Source organism: Manis pentadactyla, chromosome 5 (genome assembly GCF_030020395.1).
Source record: "Manis pentadactyla isolate mManPen7 chromosome 5, mManPen7.hap1, whole genome shotgun sequence".
In the NCBI taxonomy this organism is placed as follows: Eukaryota; Metazoa; Chordata; class Mammalia; order Pholidota; family Manidae; genus Manis; species Manis pentadactyla.
Window position 1 is genome coordinate 2,182,306 of NC_080023.1, and position 25,019 is coordinate 2,207,324.

Below are 25,019 nucleotides of genomic sequence, written 5' to 3' on the forward strand. Positions count from 1 at the left end.
TCCGGGGCCGCTCCCCCACCGGACACAGGCAGCCTGAGTGACTCGTGACTCCCTCTTTTCCTCTGTTTCCCACTCTGCCTCCAGGGCACCGCCCAACTCACTGACCCCCAACGCTGCCACCCTGAATTCTGCCGATCTACTAAAATGTAGCAGGGAGAGGGGAATGAGGCAGGCACACAGATGTCTCCAACGCAGGAAAGGCGCACTGGGCTGTTGGCGATGCAGCTCAGACCCGGGGGCTCCCTGCGTCGTGGGGAGAAGCTTCAACGACTGAAGCAGGAAGGCCCGGGACCCCTGGGGCTCGGCTCTTCCTCTGCCGAGTGATGGCGTGGACTAGATGCTTCCAAGGTCCTGACAGCAAAGACCCCACGCCTGGGTGCCGAGCAGAGGCCTCCCCTCTCCCGGAAGCCGCAATGCCCAGGGGCTACGAGTGCAGACGTCACGGGAACCCGCCAGGCCAGCTCCCAACACGTGCCCTTCTCCGCAGTCAGGGGCCGAGGGCCCGGGGCCGCTCTCCCCGGCCCGGCAGCCGCGCAGCCCGGGCGACGCAGCCCCAAGACCGCGCGCCGCCGCTGGGCGCCCGGCGTCCCGAGGCCCAGTGGGGGTCGCCCAGGAGACGCCCACGTGCCCCGCAGCCCCGCCCGGGCCACCGCGCGCGGGGACCGCCGCTCCCAGGAGGCCGCGCGGCGGCGGGGCGGGCGCGTCTGCCGGCCGGAGGGGGAAGATGGCGTCGCGGAAGGCCGGGCGCGGCCCCGGCGGGCTCCCCGCGGCGGCCCCGGCGCGGCTGCCGCTGCTGCTGCTGCCGCTCCTGCTCGGGCCCTGGCCGGCCGCGGGCCACGGCGGCAAGTACTCGCGGGAGAAGAACGCGCCCGCGCCGCCCCCGGGGCGCCAGCCCGGCGGGGAGTTCCGCATGGAGAAGCTCAGCCAGCTGTGGGAGAAGGCCCGGCGGGTGCGCGCGGGCGCGGGGCTCCGGTGCGGGGGGCGGGGGCCGGGCTCCGGTGCGGGGGGCGGGGGCCGGGCTCCGGTGCGGGGGGCGGGGGCCGGGGCTCCGGGGCCGGGGAAGGGGGCCGGGGCTCCGGTGCGGGGGGCGGGGGCCGGGGCTCCGGTGCGGGGGGCGCGGGGCCGGGGCTCCGGGGCCGGGGAAGGGGGGCCGGGGCGCGCAGGCCTGGCCTCGGGTCTCTGGCCCCGGGATCTTCGGGGCCGTAGTTGGGGGTGTGATTCCCGCCTTGGTGCCCAGATGCCACGGTCGGGGCCGCGGGGCCCTGAGAAGACACTGAAACCCATTTCCAGCCTCGGAAACCCGGCCAGGGAACTGCTTGTGTGTCATGGTCCCATCCCAGCGTGTTAAATCTTGACTTTCTGTGAAATGACCCAGTTCCTGGGTGAACTAGGAGGGCTTAGAAAAGCTGTAGGCTGGACCCCAGGAACCAGGGTTACTTCCGCTCAGCCTGTGGGTCATCTTGGGGGTGTTGCATGGCTACTGAGCAGGGGGTCTGGGGTTGTCCTCGGGACCTTGGGGATTGGGTGGAGCTGTGGGGGGTTCCCTACGGGTCTCCGGGGACGGCACCCACTCGTAAGCAGGGATCTTCTGGTTGGCGTTGGCCTCAGGGTTGCTGTCTGTTCTTGTGGTATGGGGGGGCGGGGGGCTCATCCCGAACAGGCCCCCGGGAGTCACCGCAGAGTGCCCTGGGCATTTTGACCTCCAGGTTCCTGTCGGAGTTCTCATCCTGACCTCAGTGACTAAAACGTGTTGAAGCGTGGCTTGTCCCCCGAGGTGGGAGGGCCAGAGCTGGGGTTGGGGGTTTCCCTTCCCTGTTCTCTGAGCCCTGAGCACTACATCCCTCTGCTCCGGGGAGGACTTAGGAAGGGCAGGCCGGGAACCAGGCATCACCTGCACACCTGGTACGTGTCTGTCCCCATAGCAGCTGGAGGTGGGCAGGACTGTGTTCTCTCCCTGAGCTCCTTCTGTGCTCTTCCAGTGAGACACTCAGAAGGCAAGGGTGCCTCGCTTTCTGACATGGGCTCTCGGGGCCCCGTCTGGGAGCAGAGACACTGTCGACAGCTGCATGCCACACAGCCTCCTTGAACTGTGCCCTGTTCACCATCACTCAGCCAGAGTGCGGAGCGGTGGCTAGGGGCAGAGCCTCCAGAGGACACTGGATTCCAGTGGCTTTTTTTTTTTTTTTAATCTCTTTATTGAGGGGTATTTGGGGTTTGGAATAGAGTGTGTGCCTATGAGACCACCACCGCCGTCTGCGCCATGGATGTCACTGTGTCCGATGGGCAGCTTCTCCTCGTGTCTGTGCTTATCTCTCAATTCCTGATGATTTACTTAACCATTTAATATTGGACAGATTCTGTTTTGTGTTTGGTTTCTATTAACTAGTTCTGTTCATGTGAGGCATTAACATTTAACTTAAGTTAAAGGGACCAGAAGAATCCAGAGAGTGGGTGCCAGGTGTTTGCACGTGACCTGTTTCTTGCCTTCTCTTGGACTGGCTCGGGCTGCTGTTTCTGGGGCACTTCTGCCATGTGGGGCATCTCCAGCATAGCTCTTGTAGGCCTCTACGTTTTGGCAGAGGGTCGGCACTAGATCAGGACAGGTTTTTGTGGTGGCAACGGCTCAGACTAGAAGGGCCCTCATTTGTGAGATGTGGCGTGTAATTTCACCCCCCGAGGCCTCAGACCTGAGGGGTTGTGACTCCCCCCAGGGGGTACGACAGTAACACACTTGGCACACAGTCTGCAGCTCACGGGGCTCCTGCCTGGACATTGGCGTGTCAGTTTCCCCAGGTCCTCAAACCTGGCCCCCCGCAGGGGAACTACCTGGCAGTCAGGATACCCAGGTCTTCTCCCCCATACAATCCAGAGGGACTCTCAGGGCCACTGCACTGTCAGACTAACGGCAGAGAGCAGCAGAGCCTGGCCCGCACCCTTGCTGTCCTCCCCTTTCATTGCAACAGGCCCTGAACTGGCAGAGGAGAGAGACGTGTGGGGGCCCAGCATCTACAGGGTACAGGCCTCCCTCCTGGATGGCACTGTGAAGCAAATGGCAGGACACTCAGAAGGAGCCTGGTGACAGAGCTGCCACCCGCGGAGAACCAGAAATAGAAGCGAATTTGTTATTCCAAGACTTGTCACAGGGTCCTTAGGTGCGCAGTGGAAGTTGTAGGCCTGCAGGCGTCCTTCCTGCCCATCTCTCCCACGCCCCCTCCCAGCGCCCAGTTTGCCCCTCCTGGGAGTTAACCTGCTCAGCACCATCGTGCAGTTCCTCTGCCCAGGGAGGGCGCACACGGGCCAGGCAAGACTACAGTCCCTGCCTCCCAGGGTCCTAGTGGGCTCCTGGGAGCTCAGACCAAGGCATCCAGGCAAGGGTGGGGCCCGGAGGCCTGCCCTGGGAGCTGTGTGAGGAGCGGGGCCTCCGGTGTGGGCATGCGGGAGGCTCTGAATGGAAGTGTTTCGGGCTCAGGGAAGGGCAGGGGTGCAGAGACCTAGGGGGGCCCACAGGAGAAACAGAGCCCCACAGAGCTGCGTCTGCCCAGGTCTCTGAGGAGAAGCCCCAGCCGTTGCCCTCGTTCCCCTCAGGTGAACCTTTGCAGAAATTCTCAGCCATCTCTGAAAGGGTCATCACAATCCCCTTTTAGCCTAAAAAGTACGGTGGCCCCTGTTCCCAGTCCCATGTCACTGGAGGCTGCTCCAGCCCACAGCAGTGTTCAGTAAAAGAGAAGACCTCCGGCACGCCAGGATGGTGCCGAGTCCCCTCGGGGCCACTGCAAGGCCGGCCTCCTTTGGTTGGGCAGGGGCCTGAGGGGGGGCGCCTGAGCTGCAGTCGGGTGACCGGCAGGCCCAGCCACGGGAAAACCTGCAGTGGGTGTTCTGGTAGAACCACAAGGAGGAACCCGAGCTGCCCTGCAGGGCCCAGCTCGTCCAGCACAGCTCGCCAGGAGCAGGTCGGAGCCGCGAGCAGGAGAACCTTGGAGCGGCGTTCTGACCGATTGTTCTGGCACGAGGACATTTTGGTGTGGCTTTAGGACTTAGCCGTGAAACTAGGAATCCCAAAGCAAGGTGGTTGTGTGTGGTGTGTAGGGTTTTTTGGTTTTGTTGTTGTTCAGGGTGGGGGGCATTTAGAATAATTTACTCTTTCCAGGTAACACTTTGTATCAGAAACTGCCATGTTGTAACTTAGCATTTCATGTAACTAGTTGGTAAGGTTCTTCATAAGGATGGGGAGTGGGAACCGGGCAGGGGTACCAGAGTGTGAGGCTTCACGCTGCTGTTAAAAACCCAAAAGTCATAACCTTTCCTCTGCATCCAACCTGTACCAGGGAGCCTAGGGCTGCCCGCCTCACCAGCGGGCCAGGGAGCTGAGCCCCGAAGGCCCTTCTAGGCTGAGCTGTGGTCGCCACATTCCCTCCTGTTCTACCGTGAAGGCTGCTGAGCGTCCAGTCCCAGCCCTGGTCCCCTGTCTTGGTGTCGGCAGCAAGGCCTCTGTCAGGCACCATCACCGGTGTGTAAAGCTGCAGGTTTGATGGAACTGACTAGAACCTTCACCTTTCACTTCAGGCAGGAGACGTGGCGGCCCTGAAACTAGGAGGTGCCCTCAGCCGATGGCCGGGGAGGGCCCGGTCCCTCAGGCAGCCAGCTCCCGGCCAGTGACCTCTAGGGAAGAGCACTGGTGGGCAGGGCTTCTCCCCAGGTCCCCAGGAGCCTTGTTTGTGGGGTTTTTGGGTTTTTGTGTGGTTTTTTTTTCCTGAAAGTTTTCCACGACTTCTGTCTTCCATCCTCTCTGATAGTTACGGCTTACTTTTTTCTGTTACATAACACAAGGGAAAGGTAATGGTCTCTCCACCAAGCCCCACATTCGTGCCCCTGCACCCTCCCACCCCTGGTGCTGCGCAAGTGCCCCTGGGGCGTCCCATTACGGGAGCTGGCCCCATGCAGCCGCAGGGGCGTCACTGGACAGGAAGGGGCAGGCGGATCCCTAGGGACGTGGGGCTTCCAGATTGTGCCGGGCTGTAGACGTCTCCAGGCGAGGCCAGTGGTCTGAACACTGCGGGGCCTGGGGCCCTTGCCTTGCCCTGAAGGAACGTGTGCGGGGTTTCGCTGTCTGGGACCCCGGCTCCGGCTCCGGCTCCCCTCCCTCCCAGGCTCCTTGCCGGCTCACCCTGCAGCCGGTGGCCAGACACCTGCTCTCATTCCACAGCTGCGTCTTCCTCCTGTGAAGCTGTCTGAGCTCCATGCTGACCTGAAGATACAAGAAAGGGATGAGCTCAACTGGAAGAAATCGAAGGCCGAAGGCTTAGATGCAGATGGCGAGAAAGAGGCAAAGCTTACACGCAACCTCAACGGTACCTTTCTTTCTTTCCTTCGCATGTAAGGGGAGCAGTCTCCCAGCGTCTGTGGCCCTGGCTTATTTTGACGTGGTTTATGGACAGGAAGAGTGCGGGGGCCTGCCTAGTGGCTCACCTCTGAGGACAGGAGCCCCAAGCATGGGCTGTTCATGGGGGCCCTTGGCAAACTGGAGGGGGCCAGCCAGGGGCGCCTGGGCTCTGGGCCGTTTGGCCTGGGAAGGAGGTTGGGCCAGTCGGGTGCATGCAGGCACCCGGGAGAGGAAGCAGGGTGTCCCCAGGGTCTGGACGTTACAGGGAAGCACATTTCAGGCCTCTGACCATGGACTGTGTGGAGGTGCAACGCTGTGAGCTGCTTGTTACTGTGGGGTTCAGGAAGAGGCAGAACGCGTCTGCCCGGCACACCCACGGGTTCACAGGGTGAGAGGTGCTCAGACCCCCCTGCGAGCCGGTAGGGGCAGGACTCCCAGCCGCTGCCCGGGCGCTCTGGCTCAGCCGTGTTGTGGGTGGTTCTGAGTCGCCGGTCTCACTGTTTCCCATGTGCCGACAAGCAACGAGCTGCGTTGCTCCCACACCTGGAGACCTGCTGCATCCCGGCCTGGCCCCGCGTGGGATGTGGCACACCTGCATAGGGCAGGGCACGGCGGGGCGGGGCGGCGCATTTGAGGCCAGAGTACGGTTGGCTCCGTGGCCCACCTCCTGTGTCGCTGGCTTTCTCAGACACAGCAACACACACAGTATCTAGGGTCCCTCCCTGACCAGTGCTGTAACATGCCCAAGACTTGGAGGCACTCTTGGTGTCCCTGCCTACGGCCAGGGGGCCAGGGCTTAGAGAGGGCAATGTGTCTGTGCTCTCACAGCCCTGAGAGGTGCGGCAAGATTTGAACTCATGATTTTCCGGCTTGGAGCCAGTGTTACTTCCCCAGCCACCTGGTGTCCTTGATGCACAGTCTTCTCAGGACACCCGGTGTGTGTTTAGGTCATGTCGTATGTCTGCATTGGGTGAGGACACGTGCTATTTTATATGGCCACCTCCTGGAATATGGAGGGGCATCTGAAAAGCCACAGTGGGTAACAGGGACTGTCAGGGAGAAGGAGACATAAAGCGCCTTGAAATAACTGCCCCCAGCAAGCATGTCTGGGGGCCTCAGAGGCCTGGGACGGGAGCCCAGCCTGGAGCCACGTCAGGGAGAAGCCACTGGAGCAGCCAGGGCCCTCGGAACGGCGTTGTCTCTGAAGGAGCCGCCCCAGTGCACCACGGCCCAGGCCGAGGGCAGAAGGAGCACAAGGGCACAGGCGCACCGGCGGCTGTTTCCCTCCCCGTGACCTGACACCCTGGACTCCACTGCGAGGAGCCCAGACAGCACCCAGGGCTGTCCCAGGTGAGCCACCTGTGCCTGGGGGGCACCCACTTCTTCATGGGAGCCGGGGTAATGTGGCAGAAGATGCAGCCAGTCTGAAAAGAACAGGGTGCTGAAGCAGTGACCTGTGTTCACTGACTGGCTGGCCATCCTCTGGACGTGGCCTGTGGGCCCCCATAGCCCTCTGTCATCCGTCCCACCACCACCATTCCCAGAGCTGGTGCCACAGCAGGCAGCCACGGAGTGCAGCGTCTAGACCAGCACTTGGGACACGACACGGAGGACCCACGTGTAACCAGGTCTGCCAGGCACGCCAAACAAGCGGCCCCCCAGCCGTGCCCCAGCGCCTTGAGGAGCAGACCCCTAGGGCTGAGTGCCCCCAGGATGGCTGCCCTTGCACACCCACCGCAGCATCCCCACGGGATGCACTCCCTACTGTGAGCAGAGGGGCTGGCTTGGTGCTCCTTGGGGCCTTTTCTCACACCAGTGTTTGTGACTGCAGTTTATGCAGAACCCGGCACTCTGGAATCCAGAAGCTTCTGCAGTGCGGGGTACCAAGTGCAGTCCCAGCCTTGTGTGACTTGGCTTTTGATGGGGTCTGATGCAGCTTTGCTGGGCCTTGGGCTCCGGCTCAGAAGGCCTGGTGTGGCTGGTCTCCGAGAGCCTGATGACACGGGCCTGCCGTCCCCATTGCCTCACCTCCCCAGGGGCAGTGGCCTGCTCTGAGCCACTGGGGTCATTCCCAGAACATCACACATGGAGAGCCTGGGGGTGCAACCCAGGCCCTTGCTGCTGGTGAGGCAGTGGCCCAGACGTGGGGGCCGGCCAGGACCCAGGCTCCACATGGGTCTTGGCAGCACTGGTGCCAGCTGACGTGCCTGGAAGCGCCCGGACAGCCTTTTCCTCTCGAGCTTTAAGGGGTGAATCGCGCGGTGGGGTACAGGTCGGCCACAGGCTCCCCCGCTGCACGGGGCAGTACAGAGGGATTCTCTGTTCTTTCTCGGGGCTGGTGATGACGCTGGGGGCATCACAAGCTCTCACAGGCTGGCCCAGGGGGATGCACAGTCCCCACAGCTCATGCTGCAGCCCACCAGTGGCCCTCCCTTCCGGACATGGAGTCCCGAAGCCCAGGTGGCGCAGAGCGAGGCCGGGAGGGGCAGCCTCCAAGAGCTGAGGCAGGGCCGGCATGGGCAGGGCAGCTGCGGGGGCCCCGGGCAGGCCGCCCAGGGCTTGGAGGCCTGAGGGAGCCTCGGCCACCTGCACAGTGTGGCTGTCGGGGAAGCGGCTTGGACTCCACCTCGGGGACAGTGCCGTGGCAGGGCCTGCTTCCAGCTCCCACTTCACAGGCGGATGGGCTGCGTCCGGGGCGGGATGTGTCCACCTCAGTGGCCGGGCCAGCGTCACCTCTGGCTTGTGTGATGACCCGGGGGTTGGGGGACAGGAAAAGGAAGCCCCATGCAGTTTTCAGAGAAGATGGTTGGAGTTTGGGAGAGGCTGCGTGAGGCCCTGGAGGGGGCCCCGTCCCTTCAGAGCCGGGGGGTGGGGCGAGCCCCCCTCCAACTGAGGAGACAGCGGAGCAGGGAAGGAGGTGCTGGGAGGCCAGGCCATCCAGGGTGGGCCCCGAGTTCTGGGGGAGACCCAGCAGAGGGCTCCTCAAACAGCTGGAAGTCAGAATTAAGGCCCATCCTGGAGAGCCCCTTCCCAGCCCTCCTGGGCATCACCCATGTTGTGGTGATGGCTGCGGAGAGGCTGGCTGCGGTGACCCGGCAGCTCTGTGAAGAGGCCTGTGGTGGGCGCCATGTCCTGGCATTACTGAGAAGCGATGCCAGCCACCATCCCCGTGGTGACCGGGCCATAGCATCCTGAGGCCGACTTTTCACTGTTGACGTGTTTTTGAAAGCTGCTGATGCTAAAGTTTCTCCTCTAGAAAATTCTTCCCCCAGATAAAAATGATATTTGGGTCATGGAAAAGCTATCCCCAGCCACTATCCCATCCGTCCACCCACTGAGCTGCCTTCACCCCCACACTCACCGGAGTTTGCCCCACGGCAGAAACTAAGGCAGTACATTTTGGTTTTGTAAGTCTGTGCAAGTGTCCATAGAAACAGCCCCAGTGGTAGTGACTCCAGTCCTGGGCATCGTGCCCACGCACCGGTGCGGCCCAGTTTGATGCAGGAATCCAGGTGGAAGGGTGCACGGCAGGAAGCCCAAAGTGGCACAGTGGTGGGAGCAGGAGCCCAGACTCGTTTGTGTCCATGTTCCCGCCAGCCTGCGTGGTCACCAGAAACCCAGGGCGGGCAGGAGGAGGGATGGGAAGCGAGGAGTGGGCCTGCCCCCTCGAGGCGCTGCGGTGGGCCGCTCCGCCCACCCTTGGACGAGAACCAGGCTTGTCATGCCTCCCGTTTCTCTCCTAGTCATCCTGGCCAAGTACGGGCTGGACGGGAGAAAGGACACCCAGGCCACAAGCAACTCCCTCAACGGTGGTGCCCAGGACGACAGCCTGGGGGACCCCCGGCTGGAGAAGCTGTGGCACAAGGTACCCCTCATCGCTTTCCATGAACTGCAGAAGTTACACTCCCTTCAGGAGTTAGGGGGGACACCTGCTAGGGCTCCCATGTAGGGTCTCACAGGGCCGTGGCTTCTCCAGAGCTCGCGCCGTTCTGCTGCGGCTGTCTCTCCCTTCCCCGTGAGCATCCCCTGCTTCCCGATGTGGAATGCCCACTGCCCGCCCAGTGAAGGAATCGTGCTCTGCACGTAGCCCTCAAGCTGCAAATGTCAGGAATGTGCTTGACAAGATGTGGTGACACGAGCTTGCAGCGTGACACAGGTGGAGTTCATACTCGGGGTTCAGTTCTGGGTTTGATCGGCACACGGTTTCTGAGATTCAGACAGGTGCCTTCACCTGCGGCCGGTGTTGGGACTGGGCTGGCAGCAGCAAGTTTGTCGGGTGGGGTGCGCTGGGCCGCCCCCAGCCCCTTCCTGTGGATGTGCGAACCTCGGGTGGGGGCCGGCGCCAGCCAGCCTGGGATGAGCGCCCACTGCATTCCTTTCTCCTGGCTCCTGTCCAGGACGTTCTGTCCAGACCACATTGAGCAGGGCCGAGAATTGGAACTCACAGCCGCCTGTGTCCTTGGTCACAAGGGCTGAGCTGGAGGGAGGCTCTGCTGTGGCCAGGGGACCTGCCCTGTCTGCATGTCACCACATGGCCCCGGGGGCCGGGTGGGGTGATGATGCCACTGACCTGGGGTCCCTTCTGGAAGGGGACCTTGGCCACTCCCGCACCTACATCTATGGGGCCATGCTGCTCCCCACACCCGGCTACCTTGTGGCTGTCCGCCCATCAGGCCTCAGAGACACTCAGAGTTGGCAACAGTTTTTATTTTCTGCCACACAGCCGTTCAGTTGAGGTCTCAGCCTGCACATAACCAGTGCTGTGGCTGGACCGGCCCCTGTGGTTCTTGCTAGGATTGTAAGATGCCCTCAACAGTGACATCAGGAAACGTAAAAGAGACAAGGTTTATCACTTACAGGTGCTGGAAATTTCCCGCCACGCCTGGGGCCACATGGCGAGGTCTGGAGGTGGTGGTGGGAGAGGGTGTGGGTGCACATGAGGGCCTGGGGGTCTGCTCTCCTGGGGTCGGGAGTGGAGGCCTAGGGTGTCAGGGGCTCACTCTTTATTGGTGAGTTTAAAACATAAGAGTGGGAATTTAAAGCACTGGACAAGAAAAACTAGCGGCCCAAATGGTCAGTTACATAAATCACCCACAATCTCTGACACAGAGGAGCTAGGGGGGTGCGGCCGACTCCTTTTCCAGCTGTGCAGCGGCAGGGGGACCGCTGAGCGCCTCTTTGAGGGTGATGCCTTGGGCCATCGAAGCCACTGTCGGGGCTCAGCTGGAGGCCCCAGTTGAAGGTGTCAGGATGAGAATGGCCAGCACTTCACTCGGGGGGCACCTTGCTGTGAGGTGAACGGGCCAGGGGAGGGGCCCCCCAGGCTGGACGGTGACCAGGCCCGGTGCTCACTGAGGCCACTCTGCATAGGCGAAGACCTCCGGGAAGTTCTCTGGCGAGGAGCTGGACAAGCTGTGGCGGGAGTTCCAGCACCACCGGGAGAAGGTCCTCGAGTACAACATCCTGCTGGAGACCGCGAGCAGGACCGAAGGTGCCGCCGCCCCGCACCCTCCCCGCACGCCGTGGGCTCCACCGCGTGCTGAGCAGGCCTGGTGCTCCGGGGGCTCCCCGTGGCACATCCGGTCGGATGAAGCCTGGAGGACGCGGCCCGCCTGGCCCATCGCAGCCTCGCCTGCCCAGGAAGACGCACAGGCGCTGCCTTTGGTGTGGTGTGGTGGCGCCTCTGTGTTGGGCTCTGCCTACACTGCAGATGCGTGGTTGCCCTCCTCGGGAAGTCAGGCTGCCCGCAGGGAGGGTGGTGCAGGGCACTGGGGTCGGCCTGTGCGCTCACGCATGCCCGGAGGTGGCGAGGACAGCTCTGTGGGAGGAGGCAGAGGCCCACCAGCTCTCGCGGCCCAGGGGCTGTGGGTGGCGGCTCAGGGTGGCTCGGCCACAGCTGCCCTTGGCAGGCCCCCTGCAGGCGTTCTGTCTCCTCTCCCACAGAAATTCAGGAAAACGTCATCAGTCCCTCGGATGTGAGCCACATCAAGGGGGATGTGCTGCACAGCAGGCACGCGGAGCTGAAGGACAGGCTCCGGGGCATCAACCAGGGCTTCGACCGCCTGAGGAAGGTCAGCCACCAGGGCTACGGCTCCGCTGCTGGTGAGCGAGACCCTCCCCGGCCCTTGCCTCTCTCCAGTCCGGGAGCCACACGGCTGTTTTCCGTCTCCCCCCCTTCACGTGTGTCGGTCTTCCTGCGGCCTTCAGTCAGGACCCCTGCCGCTTGGTGGCTCATACCAGAGCCCCTCGCTCACACTGCCTCTGCAGGACCGGCTGCCGGAGCCCGGGCGGGTTTTCAGGAGACCTGCCACGCAGCCACTGCCCCTGGCCTCCAGAGCCCACCCGCGTTCTCCGCCTCACATACCACACAGCTGGGTGGCGGCCTGTTCCACACCCGGGGAGGCAGAGGGGCAGGAGGCAGTCCCTGGCCCGCCTCCGCCCCCTGTGTGCCCTTGGGCAGGACTCCACCCTACCTGGGCTCGCTTGGCTGGCTGTGGAGGGGTGAAAGGACCTCCCCGTGGGCCCATGTGGGAAGGGGGGCCAAAGCCCAGCGGGGTGGCGGGGCTGCTGTGCCAGGTGCCCCCAGCCCCCTCTCTCCCCTGAGGCAGGCTGGGTCCTCGTGCTCTCCTGTCGGTCTGCCGACTCCTTCCAGCAGCCGCCCCAAAGCCCCCGAGGGCCCCAGGCAGGAAGGGGTCCACTGAGGGACGGGGTGCAGCTGCTGGCAGTGTGCCCCGTGAGCTTGTCTCTCCACTCCACTCATGAATGCTGGCTGAGGTCCAGGGGTCCTTCCCATTCGCTCTGCTCTGCTTCAGAGCTGGGGCAGGAGTGGCCTGAGCCTCAGCCCTGAACTGGGAGGACCGGTACCATCCTCCGGATGCCCCAAGGAGCCCTTGGCCGCTCCACCCACGCCCCTGCAGCCCCGAGGGCAGAGGAGCACGAGAGGCTCTGTACCTGTGGCAGGTCCCTCTGCACGTGTGGGCAAGTGGTTGTGCACACAGGAGCCACGGCTTGGCTCTGACCCAGGGGCAGGTGAGGGCACCACTCAAGCTGTGTGCCCAGAATGGGCCCTGCAAGCCGTGGACGAATGCTTATGAAAATAATGCTCTTCGCTTCCAGAGGACACAGCACACACATGCACACACCACACACGTCCCCTGGGTGAGCCTGGGCACAGCCCCCAGGCATCACGGGGGCCACCACACAGACCCCTGAGACTGCTTCTGCTCTTCTGCCAGAGTTTGAGGAACCGCGAGTGATTGATCTGTGGGACCTGGCCAGGTCAGCCAACTTCACTGAGAAGGAACTGGAGTCCTTCCGGGTAAGGAGGCAGACCTCCGCGCTGGGCAGCGTGGGGAAGGACCCTCCTGCTCCTTGCCCTCTGTATCCCTCTGCGCTGGCTGGAGGCCTGTGTGGAACCGCCACATGCACGTCTCTGTCAGGTGAAGCCGGCGCAGCCATGGGTGTGCCAGCCTGAGGACTTAGGGTTGTGCAGAAGCCGTGGGCAGAGAGGTACTTGGAGGAGGAGAGAAGGAGCCTGCGTGGGGGCCTGGCAGCGGGCCTGGAGGGATGGGCTTTGGGTCACCTGGGAACCACCTCAGTGGGTCCTGTTGTGATAAAGCTGCTGCATACTGGTGGGTTGGGGTCAGGGGAGGACACAGGCCAGTGGGTCAGGTCAGGGTCGGGGAATGTGGGCCGGTGGGTCAGGGTTGGGGAGGACATGGGCTGGTGAGTCGGGGGTCAGGGTTGGGGGGATGCGGGCCGGTGGGTCGGGGGTCAGGGTTGGGGAGGACACAGGCCGGTGGGTTGGGGTCGGGTTCGGGGTGATGTAGGCCAGTGGATCGGGGTCGGGGAGGACATGGGCTGGTGAGTCGGGGGTCAGGGTTGGGGGGATGCGGGCCGGTGGGTTGGGGTCGGGGTCGGGGTGATACAGGCCGGTGGGTCGGGGTTGGGGAGGACACGAGCCGGTGGGCCGGGGGGATGCGGGCCGGTGGCATCGAGCTGCCATTGCCCGAAGGGGAGCCTGCCTAGGGAGAGAGGCCTCCGAGGAGCGGTCGTCACGGGGAGGCGCTTGGCGTCGTGTTGGGAGGTCAGCTGAGTGCTAGGCCCACCCTTGCAGGGCTTACACCAGTTCAGAGAGACACATGTAACCCCACTCCACCCCAAGTCCCCCACTCTGAGGCCCGGAAGCTCCGCCCAGACCAGGACTGTGGTGGAATCGGCACCCTGGGTGGGCAGGGAGGCCAGGAGCTGTGGACGAAGCCGGGTGCCCGGCAAGTGTCGGTCCCTGAGGGGTCGGGTCGGGGAGGCTGTTGGGGGGCGACGAGGGCCCACAAAGGCCGTCAGACCTGGTGGGCCCTGGGGGTGCTGCCGGCCGTATTTCCAGGGCAGCTGTGCAGGCTGCATGGCGCGGGGGCCTGGCGTGCGCAGCTTCAGGGTGGGGCCCCCAGAGGGTCTGGTCCCTGCACCACGCGTGTGGCCCCCTCCTTAGGGGACCCTATTGTGGCAGGAAGGGCATGTTGGGGGGAAATTCAGTTTAAACCTTGTTTTAGGAGGAGCTGAAGCACTTTGAATCCAAAATTGAAAAGCATAACCACTACCAGAAGCAGCTGGAAATTTCTCATCAAAAACTGAAACATGTGGAGAGCTTAGGTGACGCTGAGCACGTCAGCCGCAACAAAGAGAAATACGCTTTGCTGGAGGAGAAGACCAAGGAGCTCGGCTACAAGGTGCGCACGTGGCTGCCTGGGGGCTGCCCCCGTCCTGCCCGCTGTTCCGTAGGCGTGTCGGCACCAGAGTGCCGGCCTTCCCCCCGCAGAGTCTGGTGGTGGCATCGGGCTGCGGCCCTGCAGGGGGCGGGGCTGTGTGCAGTGGTGCCAGGACAGGCTGGGGCAGGGCAGGGGCTTCCTAGTTCCTCCCACCGCATCTGCCTCTGGGCCTGTGGAGGGTGGGGCACCTCTGTGGCCACCTGGACTCTCAACCAGCTGACCTGGTGCAGGGGAGTGAGCGTGGGCGTGGACGGGGCTGCAGCCAGGGCCCCCCTCCGCTGCACAGCTGGATCCTGTCCCTAAAAACGTGCAGCCAGTCACTGGTCCTGAGCACCCTCACTCCCATACAAGCCGCCTGAAGTCACCTCGGACTCTCCTGGGTGCACGCACTAGGCAGCAGTTTCCTGAGAACTCGGCTTGGTGCACTTGGAGACCACGCTGTGTCCCACAGGAGACACGCTGTGTCCCACAGGAGACAGGGACCCAGACAGGCAGCAGCAGGTGGCTCCACAGGGTTACCCTGTCTGACCTGGACAGGGTGTCGGCTCCATTTGGGGTGGCATCCGGACCCCAGGTGATACACAGGCACGTAGGGCAGCTGAGTCCAAGACGGACACTCACTGCGGAGCAATTCGTCCATCAGGTCTGCTTTCCAAACCCTCCGGGGTGACTGTCTACCCTGGACGGGCCATGAACTGGCACGGTCACCAGGCCACTGCCTCATGCTGTGGACCAGCTGAGGTGGGACTAGCCGATGCCGCCCCACGGGGCTCTGGTTGGGGCAGGTGTGGGGCGGGTGCCCAGCCAGGCATTAAAACGTGAAGCACCCTTTATACAGAAACTTGTTTCTCAGTGTGGTCTGCTTCTAGCTATTTTAATATTCTTTGGTGATCATTTTTTAGTTAATAAAGAGCTGTTATTTATTTATGGCAGTTTCTGGATGGGCAGATAAGTAGGGAGCTCAGAAGTTACCATTTTTAAGTGTGTACCTCCTGATCTTGGGCAGACCCTGTAACTGGTCTCTGCTGTGTGTTCTCTTCAGGTCAAGAAGCATTTACAGGACCTGTCCAGCCGCATCTCGAGAGCTCGCCACAATGAGCTCTGAGAGCCCCGGGAGCCGGCCAGTGGGAGGAAGGGAGCGCCAGGGTCAGGGTCTCCCGAACACAGCCAGCGTGCGTGCGCGGTGGGGACGTGCCACGCGGCCCTTGGCGGGGAAGGACCGGTTCACGTGCTGCCGTGCGCCCCGCACGGGGTCTGCGCAGCCACACCCCAGCTGCCCCGATGGGCATGGCCCCTTCCGTCAAGCAGGGCTGGTGGCAGCCCCAGGGGCACGGCTGATTTCCAGCTGCCAGTGAGTGGTGGTCCTCGGTGCTGGGTGTCAGTCCATGTTGGAACCTCACAGATCTGCCACTGGAGGTGCCGCGTGCACAGAGTCCCTCACAATACACTGGCATTTAAGTCGCTCGGCTGGTTGGTCGTCTCGCCGCGTCTGCGTCATCTTGCCACCTGGGTCTTTGCAGTCCGCGCTCTGGCTCCTCTGCCAGCTTGAGGTGCCCTCTTCCTCTCCCGCACCCACACCCTGTTCTCTGTTGCATGAGGTGAAGGAGGGGCCCGCAGCTTTGCAGCTCCGCACCCTCCCACGGCAGGCTCCCCCTGCCTCGACACCCAAGAGTGTTCTGGAATCGAACTTGTGGGGGAAGAGGCACAGCACTGTGACCTCAGGCCCCCTCTGTACAGCTGAGGGGGCCCTGCTCCAGCCCTGTCCGACCCCCCCCCCCGGTGGATCTGGGTCAGGAAGAGCCCAGCAAGGCCACAGGGCTGGGTGTCCAGCAGAGGTGCCTCACTGTCACTGACTGACTGTCCCTGGGGAGTGGGGGGCGGGGGCTGGGGGGTTCGTTCTCAGGCTCCAAGCAGACAGTCCCAGGGGGCATCTGACGTGACTCCCAAGTCTGGACCCGGAAGAGGCTTGACGGGCTGCCTTCCCGTGCTGGCCACGGCTGGATCTCAGCCAGGATGTTGGGATCCACCACACACACATGCCCTGTTAGCCATGTGGTAGAAAAACCAAGGCCAAAGGAGCGGATGGCCTCGCAGCGGGCGGTACGGCACCGCCCTGCTCCCCCTGGGTCACTGGGCCCCTGGCAAGGGGCGGGGCTCAGCCTGTCACAGGAGCCGCCCTCTGGCCCTCGGTGTCGGTTCTGCCACCGAGTGGGCCAGCTGGCATGACCCTTGCGGTGCACGGCAGCTCTCGGCCATTGCTGGGCCTCCTGGGCGGGGTGCTTGTCCCTCAGCAGCACATCTGAGGTGCAGAGAAGGGCTCGCTGCCAGGCCTCTCTGCCAGCGTCTGTGGGCTCAGAGCCCCAAGCCTCACGCTCGGGTGTTGTCTGGGCACCCCTTGTGTGCGGCAGGATAGCCCTGGCCCTCACGGGATTGCAGTCAAGGGTGGGGGTACACCACCTGCAGTGAGGCACGGCCCAGGACGGGAGAAAACAGGCAGACACTGACTCGGTTTACCACATGAGGAGCTATAATAGAGGCACTGCCTGTGCGTCACACGTGCAGGAGAAAGAGCTGCGTCCTGGTGGTGGGTCTTCGCTGTCCCTTCCCTGAAGGAAGCAGGTAGGGCAGGAGGACCCAGACAGAGGCCAGTAGTGCAGTTTGTTTTTAGCTTCTGAAGAATTGCTTGAAGTAAAACGCCTTCATAAAAGTGCAGAAGACACACCTGCAGCTCTGCATGGCCCTGAGTCGCCATGGAGCCCGCCCCTAAGTCCAGGTGCAGAGAGGACTGTGGTCCTCCGGCACTCCGGCCCCTAGGACTTCTCTCTGATCCCTGGGGGGTGCTAACGGCAGGTGGGGCCTCTGGTCATGCGGGCGGAGCCCTCGTGAATGAGGTCAGGGCCTTAGGAAGGAGGCCCCAGAGAGCCTGGCTCCTTCCTCTGTGAGGACACAGCCGGAAGGCAGCTCCCCTGAGCCCCTGAGCCAGGTCTCCACACTCAATCTGTCCACACCCTGACTGGGCTTCTGGCCTCCAGACGAAGGGAAATGAGTGTGATTTGAGCTGCCCAGTCTGTGGAGTGCCCTGAACAGAGTAAGCCACACCTCTCAACTTTTAATAGGGTGGATTGCTGTCTGAACTTCACAGATAGGAAATGATGCTGTGTGTGTGTGTGTGTGTGTGTGTGTGTGTGGAAATGCTGTGTGTGCGTGTGTGTGTGCGCCCGCGTGCGGTCTGGCTTCCTTTTGTTGGTAACGGTGAGACCCACCACTTGGTCCGCAGCTGAGATGTGTTCCTTCCATTGCTGTGTCGTTCCACACTGTGTGTGGCCACACCGCTCTCTGCTGCTGTCGATGAATGTTCGTGTTGTCGCTGGGCTTGGATGACAAGCGGGGGTCCTGCCGTGTGCGTTCCCTCAGTGGGTGTCCAGGGGGCTTCTGCTCGTCTTCGCTCCCCGCAGCAGGCTGGTACGATCAATCCTAGCTGACTGCCAAGACGCCGCACTCAGTCTTTAGTTTTAGACATGTGGCTGGCATTTAGCTACACACAGTTGTGGGGTAATTTGTTGTGTTGCATTTTAGGTGATTTTTTTGTGCGAGAAACAGGAAGGAGGAGCACACACAGATCAGCACAGCTCCCGAGTGCGGGTGGGGGCACTCGCCGGTGTGGCCGCCACCCAGGAGACACAGGTGGTCCCTTCACTCCAGAACCCCATCGCACCCCGGAGGGGGCCTCCCGGTCACTTTCACCATCACAGCCTGCTTTCGGCCGTCTGCGTCCCCCATAGAAATAGGACAGCAGGGGGCGTGGTGTCTGCTTTCCTTCACCCCGTGCATGTTTCGCCAGTGGTTCCAGACCCCGCAGAGCGCTCCGTGCCCTGGCACGCAGGGGGCGCCGGCTGATGAGGATTTCCTTTTCCAGTCTTGGTTGCAGCCCAAGGTTCATTTTATCTTTATATTCCAGCACTTTCTTTCACACAGATTTTTCTCCTCTGATAATTGTTTTGGTGCCTCCGTCAAAGTCAAGTGAACACCCAGAGGTGGCTGTTTCCAGACTCCAGCCGCCGGGCGTCACGCCAGTGCTGTTTTGGTCTCAGTAGCTCTGTGATGTATCCTCAAATCAGGGGGCATGCATTCTCCTCCGTTTTTTAAAGACCCTCTAGAGGTCATCTGCATTTCATTTGACAGCTTAGGATCAGCTTTTCCGGTTTTCCAAAAATACTGCCCCCAATTTCAGTGGGGCTCAGGTCCCTCTGGAGAGTCGGCACCCCACAGTGTGGAGCACCCGCACCACACCCCATTTACTGAGCTCGACTTTAATTTCTCAGCAGTGGCCTGTTTTCTGTACACAGGTCCTGTATGTGTCATTAAATCTGCTCCTGGGTATTGGACATTTTATGCTATTGAGAATAGTATGTTTTTATTCATTTTTCCACGGTGTGTTTTCATAGGATCACAGCTCCTGTTCCCTCTTCCCACGCAGCTCTGCACGCTTGCTCGTGTCTCTGCCCTGGCCAGCTCGTCCTGTCCAGTGGGAGTGGCAGCGGCTCCCAGCCTTGTGGAATCCAGTCCGTTCTTTCAGTTAAGGGTCGTGTTGGCTCTGGAGTTTTTATGGGTGCCCCACAGATTGGAGGGGTTCTGTCCTGCTTTGCTGAGAGTTTTTCGTGTGAGTATTGAACGGTGTCAAGTGCTTTTTGCACGCCCACCGAGGAGATGGTCGAGGTGTGCCCGTGTGTTGTGCCACTGCTGTGAAGCATGTGGACTGTCACACGCTGAAGTGGCCTCGCACGCCCGGGTGAGCGCCACTGGGCCAGGACGCACTGTCCTTTTCTGTCTGATGGATGAGATTTGCTAATACTCGGTTAAGGACTTTTCTGTGTATTCTCACCAGGGGCCCTGGTCTGCGGTTTAGTTTTTCTTGTCATAGGAGCTTTTGGGCTTATTGACTTTTCTCTATTGTCTGCTTTCTTTTTCACTGACTTCTGCTCTTACTATTTACATTACTATTCTGTGTGGTGTTTAATTTGTTGTCCTTTTTCTGGCTTCTGATGATAGCAGCTTAGATCATTGATTAAGAATATAGAACAGTGGACAATAGAATGAACAAGCTTGATCTACTTATGCCCATTAGAGAAAACATATTCTTCTTAAATAGATACAGAACATTTTTAAATTGACTATGTACCAGGATACAAAGCAAATGCCAATTTTCAAAAGATAGGTTAGAATGATACAGATCACATTTTTTGACAGTGCAATTAAGAAGGAAATCAGTGAGAGAGACAATTAAAATAAGTATATTTAGAAACTTCAAAAATACATTTGGATCAAAGAAGAAATCATATTAGAAAATACTTTTAATTGAATGACAGTGAAAATACTGTACACACCAAAATTTGGGGGGTGTGGTAGAGTGATATTTGGGGGAAGTTTATAACCATAAGTGCCTTTTTTTTTTTTTTAAAGAACAAAGGGACGTCCAGTTCCAGTATTGGCAGGCTGGGTTATCTGCACTAACTCACACACTGAAAATAAATATGTTCTCTTCAGTATTAAACATTTCCGTCAAAGCAGTAGAAAGCTACGGCCTATGAAGGTGCGACCAGGGCAGATGAAGGGCCCACAGGAGCCCAGGGGCAGGGGCGGGGCTGAAGCACCGGCTGTCTCCCCCCAGGGGCTTAGCGCTTCTGGGCCTTCCTCAGTGAGAGGACGGGCAGGGCCGCAGGCTGGTCTGCTGCAGGGCACGCCTCACGAGCTCCCCCCTCAGGGCCAGACCACACCAGCCCCTCCTCCCTGCCCCAGGAAAGGCGGGCTGGCCAGCTGCTCCACACAGCAAGGTGGTTCCAGAAAGTCCCATTCCTGAGGACCCCTGACCCAGGGCCAGCGCCCCAGCCTGGTCTGGGCCTCAAGCCACAGACGTCACTCACGGTGGTTCGGGCCCGGTAGTGCTCTGGCACCTGGTAGAAGTTAACATAAACAGCCCTTTCTGGAAGAAATTGTCTTTCTCCTCATTCTCAAACCCAGAGTAATTGTTCACAGACACAGACTAGCACAAAAGGCAGCAAAGCCCTGCAAGTGGGGACACAGGAGGAGGGGCAGGGGTAGGTGGGTAAGGACGCAAGGCACAGGGGTGGCCGGCAGTGGCTGCAAGGTGACGCACACATTGTGCACATAATAAATGGTAGTCACAAGTGCCCTCAAGGAGCAGGAAACCACGGCATTCCCTAGCAGATTGGAAGAGCCCCTTAGAACGTCTGGATCTGGGGGGCAGAGAGAAGGCCTGTAGCTAGAGCAAAGAATGTCTCTTCAGTAAATAGGTGGGAGCAACTTGTCATATTCGGGGAAAAGGTTGCCCTCAAACCATCTACAAAACTTAATTCAAGACCTAATAGCAAAACTAAAAATTTAAAGATTCTTGGAGAAAACAGGAGAATATCTTTCTGATCAGAGGGTAGGCAGTGACTTCTTAAGCAGGCCACAGAAAGCTGCAACCATAAAAGGAGAAGTACAAAAATTGGATTTCATCAAAGTTAGAAACTTCTCATCACAATGAACCATTAGAAAAGTAAAACAGCCAACTAGAGAAAGAGAAACACAAAGCCTATGCCTGAGAAAGGACTCCGACCCAAAGTCCTACAGCCCAGTTTTTTTAAATGGGCATAAGAATTAAACAGGCCCTTCACTAAAGAAGACATCCAAACGACTAACAAGCACATCAGTTAATCAACATCGTTAGTCTTTAGAAAAATGCAAATTAATGAGATGCCACTGCACGCCCATTGGGATGGCTAAATGCACGAGGTCCCATTCCGAGGGCTGGCGAGTATGGAAAGCTACAGGAAGTCCCATTTTGCTTGTGGGATTTATAAAATGGTAAAACCACTTTGGAAAACTTAAGCAGTTTCTTTTAAAATTAAACATTTGCTCACTGTATGACCTGGCAGTTCCACTCCTGAGCTCATGTATGTCCGAGAGAAATGTGTATGTCCACAAAAGACCTAAACCAGAATGTTCATAGCAACTTGACATCCAACTTTACTTCATTCAAAACCAGAAACGGCCTAAATGTCCATCGACAGAATAGATAATGAATTCTAATATATCTGTACAATGGAATGGGAACAGTTAAAGAATGAATTGCTAACAACATAGATGAATCTTAAAAACTGTTTTGTACCAAAAAAAGCTATAAACATAAAAAGACAAAATTAGTTAATAGGGATGGAAGTCAAACTGATGGACACCTGGCAGGATGGGTATTGCCCAGAAATGGCTGGAGAGAACTGTGATGGGAAAATGCCCTCTGTCTCATGGACAGTGGTTACACTGTCATACATGTGTCAACGTTTGTCAAGCTCTACACTTAAGATTCATGTTGTTTTCTGTTGGTAAATTATAACTAAAAATATCCTCAGATAAAAGTGCATCAGTATAAGAAGAATAGGATGCCACCAAAAAAAACAGAACAAAAGAGCTCTTGGGAATTGAATGTTTGATGACAGAAATAAAACATCCAAAGACTGGGAAATGAAAGTGGAGGAGATCACCCTGAGTACCCTGCAGGTGGTCTAACAGTCAATAATAAGATCAAGGAGATGTCAAAGAAATTGGAGAGTGGAGAAATAAAATAATTTGAGAAAATTTCCTGTAACTAAAGAGCAAGTTTCCAGAATCAAAGGCCCCAGTGTAGGAGATGAAAATAATAACTGAAAAAATTTAAAGCAATGGAGGCAAAGAAAAAGATTCCACATAGAAAGGAAGAGAGTGGAACTCAGACTTGTCTCAGAATGACAATATCACAACAGCGGCTGGAGCTACACATCTACAGAGCAGTGCCTTCAGGCTTTTGAAGGAAAATCATTTCCAACTTAGAATTCTATACCCAGCCAAGCTAGCAGTAAGTGTGGAAGTGAATACAGATTTTTAAGCAAGCAGGATCTCAAATTATGCCCCCTTTATTCTTTCTTAGGTTGCCACTATAATAAGCACTCTTTAAAATAAAAGCAAAATCAAGAAAGAAGATATTGGACTCACAGAAAAGGGATCCATACCAGAGAGGAGATGGGTTTCTTCAGTGCTTTGATGTGGGTGACTTGTGATGACAGCTACACGGTAGGTTCCTCATTGGAGCAGGTCAGAAGTTTCCAGAAGAGACATTCAAAAAAGTAAAATTGTTTGGCAACCCAATATGTTGAAGTATTTTCAGAGATTTACATAAGTATGGGAGAGTTGACTATATATTACTGATGAATACATAGAAAATTGCATTGCAGGAAAACAGGTTGAGCAAGAATTCTCACCTATCAACAGAATTTGCACTAAAATAAGGTAAGCATGGAATATTGATCTAACCAAAAGTACAACATAAATACACTGAACTGAGGGGATGGGAGGTTTTTGTTCTGTGGGAGGACAGGGTGTAGGTTTTGGTTATAGATGGGAGAGCCTTGTGATCTATATGACAGGCCAGTAAACCTGGAACTGGAAAACAAGTGGCAGCAACAAGAGCATGTTGGTGACATAAAGACAAATACTGCAAGAGTGTTTCTTCAGGGAGTTGAAAATACAGGGCTGGGGCCAGGGGGAAAGGACTGGCTTTGCAACAAACCTGGTGGAACAATTTGATTCTAAGTGGTAGACTATCTCTCTGATACAAAATATTTATGACAAATTTTACAAATGACTGTTACTGTCTTAATAACCCAGAAGAAAAGAGGGCAAAAGATGTAAGGAGGCAGTTCAAGGAGAGAAAGCCCTAATGTCCAGTAAATGTATTTTCATATGAAATTATGCAGAGCCTCACTAATATCAGGGAGGTGAATAGACCATGTGATACTGTCTCACAGCCACAATGATGGCTTAGTCTTCAGGACTCTCCTGTTCTCTGGTGTGAGTTTTTACCGCAAGTTTAGAAAGTAATTCAGCAAAACCTAGGAAGTCAGGATGTATGGTCCCCATGTAGTCTCTCAGAGACAGGCTGTGTGACACTCCTCCTGGGTCCCCTCCCCAGATTTCACACACACACTGTAAACAAACAGGAGGCCACCTAGGCACCTCACTCTTCTCTCTCTGGTGTCTCTCAGAGTCCCCTGTCTAGGCCATTCGCTCTAACAGCTGCCATTACAAGACGAGCATGCCACAGGTGCTCTCCCAGTTCCCTGGTGATGGGCATTTCCTCATACTTGTTTTGTCAAGATACCATGTCATCAACAAAATAAAGGCCATGTATGACAGGCCCACAACTAACGTCATCCTCAATGGTGGAAAAAAAAACTTTTCCTCTAAGATCACGAACAAGACAAAGATGCACTCTCGCCACTTTAACTCACCATAGAACTGGAGGTCTTGGCCATGGCAGTGAGTCAAGGAGAAGACAGGCACCCACATGAAAGAGGAAGAAGTAAAACTCACTGATTGCACTTGTCATGATGTTACATAGAGAAAACCGAAAGTCTCCCAAAAACAGCAATAATAAATGAATTCAGTGAAGTTGCAGGATAGAAAGTAAATACACAAAAATCTGTTCTGTTTCTTTACACTAATAATGAGCTATCAGAGAAAATCCCCTTTATAATTGCATCAAGAAGGCCAGAATTAACCTAGGAATAAATTTAACCAAGAAGGCGAGATTCAAGATGGTAGCGTGAGAGGTGAGACAGAGAATTCCTCCCAAACCACAAATAGTACGAAAATATAGTTAATTAATACAACTAACCCTGGAACAGCAACAAGAAAGAAGGCTGCACCAGACTGCACACAGGCCTCACGGACAGAGCAGGCCTCACGGAACAGGGTAACGTACCGAAGCCTTGACCCAGCGGGACCCGAGCCCTCCCCCGCCCCAGCTCACAGGCGGGAGGAAGAGAAACGGAGGGGGGCGGGGGGGAAGCCTGGGGCTGCTGAACACCCAGCCCTGGAGGCCTGTCTGCTTGGCGAGCAAAGACCTACACTGTGTGGTGCTCTGGAGGTTGGGGAGCTCAGAGAGGTGGAGTGCTTGAGAGACAGATTGTGGCCATTTGTGGAGGATGGGGACCCACACCCAGACCCTCTGGGACAAGGGAGAGGCAGGCGGTCTGAGAGGCTTCCCATTAGCGAGAGGGCGGCTGAAGGGGCGGGGTTTGCACGGAGCTTGCTGCGCGGGGGAGGGGAGAGCTGGACGAGGTTGTCCGGGTGGTTCTGCCCAGCTGGTTGGGAACTTGGGGGAGCTTCAGGCGCTCCATCCCCCTGGCTGCCTGCTGAACTTCGAGGCCCCGCACTGTGACACGCAGCCTGCTGCGCCTTCCTCCTACCTGCCGGCACCGGCTCGCAAACCGGCAGTCACTGCGCAGGTGTCAGGCCAGGCAGAGGGAAGCTCCGCCTACAACAGCTAGGGATGCCAAGCACAGAGGGTTACACCTGTGTGCTTGGCCCACTGGCTCTGACACCAGAGACAGGCACCGCAGACCGGAATCGGGGAACAGATCTTTCCTTCCTCCCCAGCACCAGCTCTGCTCCCCTACAACCCCCAACCTCACTCTAGGGGCTGAGCAGCTCCAGAGACTGGAGCTTGTGGGCACTAGTGGGCACCACACAGAAATATGAAACATCAAAAGAACATGGTTCAGACCAAAATCTCACAAACCCCAGAAAAAGGGCCAAATGAAACTGATCTCACCAATCTTCCTGAAAGAGAGTTCAAAATAAACATGCTTATGTGTATAGTGTGGGGGGGCACGGGGAGGGCACAGAGAAGACAAGTAGTGATTTTACAGCATCTTACTACGTTGATGGACAGTGACTGTGAACGGGGATGTGGGGGGGACGTGGTGAAGGGGGGAGCCTAGTAAACATAATGTCCTTCATGTAATTGTAGATTAATGATACCAAAATAAAATTTTTAA

The 25,019-nt window shown here is 58.1% G+C and overlaps 1 protein-coding gene across 1 annotated transcript; it reads left to right on the forward strand.

The window, feature by feature from the left end:
• The first annotated feature begins 370 nt into the window (after positions 1-370).
• LRPAP1 (LDL receptor related protein associated protein 1) lies at positions 371-15,608 on the forward strand. Its single transcript, XM_036921291.2, has 8 exons — positions 371-949; positions 5,204-5,348; positions 9,124-9,245; positions 10,751-10,871; positions 11,324-11,482; positions 12,616-12,698; positions 13,930-14,106; positions 15,188-15,608. Exons 1-8 carry the CDS (start codon positions 725-727, stop codon positions 15,248-15,250), a joined length of 1,095 nt encoding a protein of 364 aa, XP_036777186.1. The 5' UTR covers positions 371-724; the 3' UTR covers positions 15,251-15,608.
• Positions 15,609-25,019: the final 9,411 nt, after the last annotated feature.